Raw genomic sequence first — 9,127 nt, 5'->3', positions numbered from 1 at the left:
TAAATGCTGTATTTGCTCACAAGGGACAAGTGGCCACGCTGGCTGCCTGTCCCTAAATGGCACCTTCCTGCAGAGAAAGTTAAGGAATCCTGCGCTCAAAGATCATTGCAGGGATGGGGTAAGGCCAGAGAGGGGAAAGGGGAAGAGCAGGGACCGGAACGGCAAGGGTAGGGGGTGTTGGGGAATTAGGGGAACCGAACCCACCTCAGGACCACCCTTGCCCACAACCTTGGAACCAGGGAAACCCACAGCCCACCCACCCATGCCCTACTTCCACCCAGGGTGACCCAGGGATTTTATGGGAGAGAGGAAGGTGAAGCTTCATAGGGGCCGGGGCCCGGGGAGCACAAGTTGGGGGTTCCTAGGATGCAGAGGGTACCCGGCTCAGGACAGGGGTGTGAGGGAAGAGGGAAGATTTAGGACTGGGGCAATGGAAGAGAGGGGTAGGGACTTAGGGTGGGAGGGGGGAGATTAAGGAAACTGGAGATTTAGGACTGACGCTGGGGCCCAGGGGATGATTTAAGGAATCGATTCAAAAGGGGAGACGGTTTAAGGTAGGAGCAAGGGACGCAGCGCTCAGTTCTATAAGTTGCGGGCGCGGGCTGCAGGCTGGCTACGGGGATGCTCAAAGGAAAATAGAAGCTGAGGTCTGAGGTGCAGAGGGGTGTCGGTTTGGGCATCTGGGAGAGGCCATTAAGCACAGGGTGGAGGGGAAGGTGGACTGGAACAAAGCTCATGACTACATCTGGTCTGCATGTTACTAGGCATCAGGACAACTGTGCTGTGCCCAGTTTAAGGTGACTGGCCTAAGGTTCCACAGCAGGCTTGGATTTGAACTGGGCTGCCAAGTGGCTTTCACTCTAGTAGAAGCATGGCTCAGAGTATGATCTGGTTTTGCGCAAGGAAAACAGGAGTCAGCTGCGTGAGACTGGGCCATCTCGAGTAATGAAGGCAAAGCAGAGGCTCCTGCCCAACATATGAGCAGGGTGCAGGGGGTGTGAATCTGCCCCTTGGGGCTCACAGCCAGGATGCAGTCACCTCGGGTCTCTCGATGTGCACCTGCCAGAGAGCGCGAGAAACGGAGTGAGGATAAGTGACCATCTGCTGGTGAGGGCTGGGGGTGACCTGATCCCTCCCACCCCCTGGCCTGCCTTTTGCCCTCTCACCTGGACATTGGTGTCCACTGTGTCCAAGTCCACCTGAACATTTTCGTGGCTGGCTATGGAGAGAGAACAGAGCAGGGTAGAAAAGAACAGGGGAGAGGAGGGCAGGGGGAGGGAAGGAAAGGTGAGGAAGGCAGGGCCTCCTGGGTTCCTAAGCACCTGTACGGGAATGGACCTTCCTCAGCAGGGGCCTGGGGAAGTGGTGACCAAGCTCCCTGGCCCCTGGTGTGTGCTTGTCCTGTTCTACGCAAGCCTCAGAGGTGCCCAGAGAAGTCCTTGCCTTCCTTGGCCAGGAGGAAATTCTCACCTGTTCCTTCATCTTCGAAGCCCAAGTTTGAAAAAGTCCCACTGATGCTCTCATCAAACCATTTCTCGTCCTTGTCCCAGAACCTGGGTGGGGATGCCACGAGGTTAGGGCCGGGGCACCCCTTGGGGTACCCCTTTGCCATACCACCTCCAACCCAAGCTTGCTCACAGGGCTCTGCCTTGGTGGCCTCTCCTCCGAGAGCGCACGATGTAGACGCTCATGAGCGCCCCCAGAAGCAGCAGCAGCAGAGTCCCGACAGCCGCCAGGCTGCCGACCAGAGTCTTCCAAGGGATGGCCACCTCGCAGCGCTCTCCGGAGAACCAGTGTGTGTCGGTAGAGAAGCATCTAGAGAAAGGAGGTTACAGATCCTCACCACTTCCTGGGCTCAGCCCACCTTGGCCAGGAAGACCCCACCAGGGCTGGCCAGGTGCCTGGTGGGCGGGACCGGAGGGCGGAGCCTGTTGGTGGGCGCGGTAGCGGGGCGCGGTGGGCGGGGCCTCACCGGCAGGAGGGACCGCTCTTCTGCAGAACGCATTGCCCCTGGTTACAGTCAAGGGTGTGGTCCAAGCCCGAGGTACAGTTGGTGACGCAGCGGAGCCTTTTCTCCTCCACCAATGGGAAGTAGAAATTCTCGAAGTCCTTGGCAGCGGCTCGGCGACAGATGGCTGCGGGGTGAGTAGGGAGTTGTAGAGAACCGAGACCTAACGCTACTCAGGGGCTGCTGCAGCCACTCTGAATTTGGACGGAAGGGCTACATTAGGCCTGCGGATGTGGATGCCTATGGGTGCGGAAGCTCCTCAGGACCCTCACCCACTCCTCACCGTCCCAGCCTGTGCTCAGCTGGAAGCTACTGGAGGGCGGGAGAGGACAGTTCTGCCGGGGCTACATCACTGGCCTCCCCAAAAAGGTTTCCTGGCCTCCTCAGGGAATTTCAGTGGGCACCTGTTCCCCAGTAGGTGGGGTCATGGACTCCTTTACCCTTTACCTTCAGGGCTCAGTGATGTGCTGATGCTGTTGTTCACCTTGATGGAGTCAGGCTTAAAACACAGGGCTGGGGAGACAAAAGCACAAGAGAACCTGGGAAGGGAGTTCAAGGAGTGAGGCCAGGGCGGCAGCAGCGCTAGTGTGGGGAGGGGCAGAGGGGATTCTGAAGGTGGGGAGGGGTCAATGGCCACAAGGGCGGATCCTTTGATGTCCCTCATCACCCTTGAAGAATAGGAGTCTCCACTCATCCCCAAAACCTTGAGGAGAACTGCTGGGACATCCTTCCCAGCACCCAGATTCTGGCAAGCACCTACTTTGGTTCTCGTTGCAGGAGGCATTGTCCAGGCTGGAATTGTGGAGCTCCTCCTTCAGGACTGTCTTAATGTTCTCATACTCATTTTCCAGCTGGGAGCTGAAGGGCATCTTCAACAGGATCAGATAGTCCACCAAGATGCTACCACTCCTGAAGGGTCGAGGGGTCAGGAAGCCTTACACTGTGCCCAGACATGAGACCCACTGATCCCTAGAAGAGCACCTTCAGGACCAACACGTAGTGCAGAGGTTTGAGGGGGGCAGGAAAGGAGGAGGCAGAAGCAGTGAGTTTGGATTCCAGACACATTGTGTTCAGAAGGGGCTGCTGGCAGCCTGAGAAGGTAGGACCAGGAATGAGCAACAGTCTCCTGCACTACATTAAGCCATTCCCAACCTAGGACCCTGGGCTCTTTGCCACCAGAGTACCAGCCACTGTCCAGACAGTAGGCTTCCCACCAGCCCTCCATGCATGACTTATGCAATATCCGTGCTTCCTATGTGCTTAACGAAGAGCCCTGGCTCTTCAGACAGTGACTGCAGGAATTCCCTTTGCAGTGATCCCATTGCATCGCCTCCTCTCCGCACCACAGGCTATGAATTCAGAGCATTTCAAAAGCAAGGGATCACTTCTCCAATCTCCTTTACATCCCCTTCTCCTGATTACTTCCACGGCCCAGAAGAATATCCTACCTCAGGGACAGGATCTGCACACCCTCGAACTGCGGCACATTTTTATAAATCTCCTCCATCTGAAACAACAAGGATTCTAGGCTCATGTTTGAACTTCCTGATAGGAGGGCATCCAGGGCAAAGCTCAGAGAGGACCCTTGAGTCCCCCTTCCTCATCTTACCTGCTTCTTGAAGGTGTTACTGAAATCCTCATAGGCCTTGGAAGTGTTGTCATTGAGGTCTGGGGAGAACTCCTGGTCCACAGACACCTCCATGCCCACCTCAGCCTGCACTGTCTCTGCACATAGCATGGCAGACTGGTCACCACCTGTCTGATACCATCCCTTCCAATCCACAGTCTCCCCACTGGCCCCTTTCCTAGTTCCCTGAAGACTTACTGGATGGCACACAGGAGAGAGGTCAGAATCCTGGGATGAGTTGTCCCAAGATAAAGGAAAGAATGGAAGTCAGGTCACAGAAGTCTGCCCGTAGGCACTTCCTTATCAGCTTCACTGAGAGGCAGCATAATGACCCAGGATGTCTACATCCTAAATCCCCTGAATTTATGGGTATGTTACTCTACAGGACAAGGAGTCTCAAGGTAGCTGGTGGAATTAAGATTGATAAATTCTTTCTGGAAAGATGGCAGAATTTTGAAGGCAGTGAGCTCACCACCTCAAAGGTAAAACAAACCAGCATCTATATAAAGCAAATGATCCTAGGACTGGAGCATCAGATTTTCATACCAAAATGTGAATGAAAATTTCAGAGAGTATAAGAAAATTTAAAATATAGTTATCTGGATGCCACCAGGACACTCAGACCAAAGAGAAGAAGAGACTGCAATGATATGAAACTTTATGAGAGGAGAGGGTGGAAAATGATGACTGAAGGACTTTCTCCCATTTGGGGAGCCTAGGACCCTAGGACCTGCACTAGTGAGGTATAGACTATGGAAGGCCTTATTATGGAAAACAATAGGAGGGGTCAGTGATCTGTGGCTGAGCCAGGGCCAGTGGGGAAAACACCCCACATTTTTGATATCAGAGATGCCTAGGCTGTCAGACAGTCCTAATGACTACAGTATGATGCAGGTAGATTGAGCCCACTTGCAGAGACTCAAAAAAACTGTCAATAAATGTATGATTATTGAAATCATACCATGTGTTTCTATGTTCATAAAGCTATAATTAAACCACAAAAGGAAATCTGAAAAAGCCCTAAACTTGTGGAAAATTAAATACGTGCTGCTCAGTAACTACTCGGTTAACAAGGAAATTAAAGCAGATACATGAAAAGTACTGGAGACAAATGAAAATGAAGAAATGCATTATCAGAAGCCCAGGGATACAGTAAAAGTTGTGCTAATAAGAAACTAATGGCAAACAAGATTTATATTGAGCAACAAGAAGCATCTCCAACAGCTCTACACCTAAAGGAATTTGAAAAAGAAGAACAAATGAAACCAAAAGTCAGTAGGAGGAGGAAATAATAAAAATTAGAGCAGAAATAAAACCAAAAAGGAAATATGAAAAGATCACTAAAACCAATAGTTGGTCTTAAAAGAATAGTGAAAATGAACAAATGTTTAGCCAAACTCATAATGAAAAGTGAAAAAAATTGTTAAAAATAGAATCACAGACGCTCTGTGGTGCCTCAGCAGGTTGAAGTACAGCTCTGCAAAACTGGCCTCAGCTCCTTCAGCGCTAATGAATCCCCACCCAGGCAGGTGGGCCATATGGCGCAGCAGACCTCTGCTGTCACCTGCTGCTCCCCTCAGCAGTGTTGATCTACCTGTTCTGCTCCCTGCTCTGACTCTGATGAATCCATGAATCCTGTTACTGCCCCTGCACCTCTGTCTTGTACCCTAGTTCTACACGCATAAATAAATGAATCTTTAAAAAAAAAGGAAGTAAGACAGATGAATATACAAAACACACTTAAAAACTAGTGAATTTTGACAAGAAGTTACCAGAGAGGAAGAGGAGAGGAGTAAAAATGGAGGGCAGCCAACGGGTGAGATGGTTAATTTTTATATTTTTCTCATGAAGTTCTTTTAAAAAGATTGCAAAGCCACCGACTTTGATAGAAAAATTGACGTGGATTATCCAGTTGGGCCCAGTACCGTCGCACGGTCCTTAACAGAGGAAGAAGGAGGCAGGAGAAGACAGTCAATCAGACGAAGATGTGACCGTGGAAGAAAGACACAGAATGAAACATTACTGGCTCTGAAGATGGAGAGAGGGATATTGAGACAAGGAATGTAGAGGTCTCCAGAAGCTGGAGAGGGCAAAGAAATTGGCTCTCCTCTAGAGTCTATGGAAAGAAACACAGCTCTACTGACACCTCGACTTTAGTTCAGTGAAAGGCATATCAAACTGCTAATATGCAGAAAGAGGTAATAAATTTGTATTGCAGGTTTGTGGTGATTTGTTACAGTCACATTTAGAAATCAATAACCCTTAGAGAAGTCCATACGAGGAGGAGGCCTCAAAAAGGTCCCAGCTAGCCCCAGTCATGAGGGTGGAATGAGAAATGATCTAGGTTCCTGGAAACAAAGACAGGGATGGCTAGATAAGCCAAGATGGCGTGGGGGCCTCCTAGCCAACCGGAATGGGCCCAGGGAGAGTCACTGGGATTTCCCAGGAGAAAGTGCAGCGGGAAGGGCTCTGGGAACTCACCAAGCTCCATCTGTTCCACAACCAACTCACACCTGGCTCCATAGTGGGTGCTGGGACACTGACACTTGAGACCATCCCATTGACCCCCGTTGTGGCACTTGAGCTCCTGCAGTTCACAGCGGTCCCCAGAAAATGTGGGGGGACAGAGGCAGCGGCCCCGAATCCAAGTGCCACCATTGTCACAGGTGCCTAGGCATCACAGGAAGAAAATGAAGTTCAGGACAGGGCCTGATGTTGGTAACAAGGGAATGTAGCAGGGGAAGAAGGGGAGGTCGCTAATGCAAGAAGTCCAACCTGGAGTGGTAGTCAGCCGAGACTGGGTTGTCATCGTAGTAGTGGTTGGCGTGGTCCTGGGTGATGTGAGGGTAGTGGGAGACGGAGAGGTGCTCGTCGTTGTTTCTGGAATCTTGGTGGTGGATGAGGCAGGACTCGTCACCTTGCTTGAAGTCATTACAGCACTTGTAAAGGTGCTGCTTGGTTTTGTACTTAGTGGGACACTAGTGAAACTCGGCAAATGTGAGGTGGTTACAAAATCAGCACTTGTCCAGGTCCCACTGGTGGGGCTCTGTGTGCTCATCACATGGGTGCTACTGGAAGTGTCTGTTGTAATGGTAGTGGAATCAGTTGCAGGAACTGAAGTAGAAGCACCCGAATGTGCAGGAACTGTACTAGTGCTGGCAGAACTAGGGGAGGACAATTGAGTAGTAGAGGTAAAGGTTGATACTGGGAGAGAAGACATTGAAGTAACCTCACTACTGGGCCCCATCTCTATACAAATGGTGGTGAAAGTAGTAGGGATTATTGTAACTGATACAGACGTTGGACATGGGGTAGTGGAATAAGTAGTAATAAAAGGTGTGCTGGTTGTTTCAGTAAACGTGGGAGAGGTTGGAGAGGTTCTGCTAGTAAAAGGGTGTGTGGGAGTGGTCACAGAAGTGACAGAGGACCATGGAGTTGATGGTTGGGAAGTAGCAGTGGTACTGGTAGCTAGAGATGTAACACTAGTGAAAGACACAGTAGACAAGGTGACTGTTACATCTGGGGAAGAGGGAATGATCGTGCTAGTGGAGGTAGTTACTGCACTAGTTATAGTAGCCAGAGGAGGAACAGGTGGTGTGAGTGTAGTACTGTGGGTTGTGATGAATGGGGTGGTAGAGGATGTCCCAGTTGTGGTAATCGGAGTAGTAGGAGATGTGGTCATAACACTGGTCATGGTGGTAGATGTCACCATTGTTGGGATGCTGGTTGTGGGAGTGATCTCTGTGGAGGTGATTGTGAGTCTTGTGGTAGATGTGGTTGTTGGAGTGGTCTCTGTGGTGGTGCTTATCTGTGTGGTGGGCGTGGTTATGGAAGTAGTCTCTGTGGGGGTAGTTGATGTGGTTGTGCGGGTGGTCTGTGTGGTAGTGGTGGATGTGGTCATGGGAGTGGTCTCTGTGGTGGAGCTTGTCTGTGTTGTGGTGGATGTGGTCAGGGGTGTTGTCTCTGTGGTGGTGGTAGTCTGTGTTGTGGATGTGGTTGAGGGAGTAGTCTCTGTGGTGGTAGTTGTCTGTGTTGTGCTCACTGTGGTTGTGGGAGTGGTGTCTGTGGTGATGGTTAATGTGGTCATGAGAGTGGTCTCTGTGGTGCTGCTTGTCTGTGTTGTGGATGCGGTTGTTGGAGTGGTTTCTGTAGTCGTTGAACGTGTTGTGGACAATGAGATTGTAGGAGTGGTCTCTGTGGTTTTCTGAGTTGTGGTTGATGTGCTCATGGGAGTGGTCTCTGTGCTGGTGGTCATCTGTGTTGTGGTAGATGTGGTAGGGGTAGAGGTCTCTGTGGCAGTTGACTGTGTTGTGGTGGATGTGGTTGTGGGAGGTGTCTTTGTGGTGGTGCTTAATGTGGTCATGGCAGTTGTCTCTGTGGTGGTCGTTAATGTGGTCGTGAGATTAGTCTGTGTGGTGGTGGTTGTCTCTATTGTGGTTGTGGGAGTGGACTCTGTGGTGGTGGCTGATGTAGTCGTGGGAGTGGTCACTGTGGTAGTGGTTGTCCTCGATGTGGTCTCTGTTGTTGGAGTGGTCTCTGTGATAGTGGTTGACGTGGAGGTGCTAGTAGTCTCTGTGGTAGTGGTTGTCTGTGTTGTGCTGTATGTGGTCATAGGTGTGGTCTTCGTGGTGGTGGTTGTCGGTGTTGTGGTGGCTGTGGTCGAGGGAGTAGTCACTGCAGTGGTGCTTGTCTCTCTTGTACTGGCTGATTTTGTAGGAGTGGTGTCTGTGGTGGTGGTTGACGTGGTCATGAGAGTGGTCTCTGTGGTGGTGATTGTTTGTGTTGTGGTAGATGTGATTGGGGTAGAGGTTTCTGTGGCAGTTGTCTGTGTTGTAGTGGGTGTGATCATCTGAGTTGTTTCTGTGGTAGTGATTGATGTGGTTGTAGGAGTAATCTGTGTGCTGGTAGTTATCTGTGTTGTGGTGGATGTGGTTGTAGGAGTGGTCTCTGGTGTGGTCCTTGTCGGGTTTGTGGTAGATTCAGTCAGGATAGAGGTCTCTGTGGCTGTTGCCTGTGTTGTGGTGTGCGTGTCTATGGGAGTTGTCTCTGTGGTGGTGCTTGTCTGTGTTGTGGTCAATGTGGTTGTGGGGTTTGTCTTTGTGGTAGTGATTACTGTGGTTTCAGTAGTGTTCTTTGTGGTGGTGGTTGTCTGTGCTGTGGTTGCTGAGGTGGTGGGAGGGGTCTCGGTTGTGGTTGTTGTCAGTGTTGTGGGAGATTCGGTTAAGGTAGAGGTCTCTGTAGTGGTTGTTTGTGTTGTAGTGAATATGGTTGTGGGAATGGTCTCTGGTGTGGTTGTATGTGTTGTGGTAGAATCAGTCAGGGTAGAAGTTTCAGTGGTTGTTGCCTGTGTTGTGGTGGGCGTGTTTATGGGAGTTGTCTCTGTGGTGGTGCTTGTCAGTGTTGTGGTCAATGTGGTTGTGGGGTTTGTCTCTGTGGTAGTGATTAATGTGGTTGGGGTAGTGGTCTGTGTGGTGGTGGTTGTCTGTGCTGTG

General features: G+C 50.8%; 2 protein-coding genes across 2 annotated transcripts; both read right to left on the bottom strand.

The window, feature by feature from the left end:
* Nucleotides 1-296: 296 nt before the first annotated feature.
* On the bottom strand, nt 297-6,693 carry LOC101627495 (mucin-3B). Its single transcript, XM_012728880.1, has 11 exons — nt 6,399-6,693; nt 6,117-6,305; nt 3,618-3,733; nt 3,457-3,515; nt 2,769-2,917; nt 2,456-2,521; nt 1,973-2,135; nt 1,639-1,815; nt 1,471-1,553; nt 1,167-1,219; nt 297-1,059 (listed from the first exon to the last, which is right to left on the bottom strand). The coding sequence occupies exons 1-11, from the start codon at nt 6,691-6,693 to the stop codon at nt 1,018-1,020; spliced, it is 1,392 nt and encodes a 463-aa protein (XP_012584334.1). The 3' UTR covers nt 297-1,017.
* Nucleotides 6,694-7,198: 505 nt separating this feature from the next.
* LOC105854008 (cell wall protein DAN4-like) lies at nt 7,199-8,423 on the bottom strand. The gene is made up of 2 exons (XM_012728879.1): nt 7,808-8,423; nt 7,199-7,697 (listed from the first exon to the last, which is right to left on the bottom strand). The coding sequence occupies exons 1-2, from the start codon at nt 8,383-8,385 to the stop codon at nt 7,199-7,201; spliced, it is 1,077 nt and encodes a 358-aa protein (XP_012584333.1). The 5' UTR covers nt 8,386-8,423.
* Between the last annotated feature and the right edge of the window lie 704 nt (nt 8,424-9,127).

The sequence above is a fragment of the Condylura cristata genome, unplaced genomic scaffold (assembly GCF_000260355.1).
Source record: "Condylura cristata isolate star-nosed mole 26May11 unplaced genomic scaffold, ConCri1.0 scaffold00024, whole genome shotgun sequence".
Lineage (NCBI taxonomy): Eukaryota > Metazoa > Chordata > Mammalia > Eulipotyphla > Talpidae > Condylura > Condylura cristata.
Note: the sequence above shows the minus strand (reverse complement) of the source record. Positions and strands in the feature narration are given on the sequence as shown.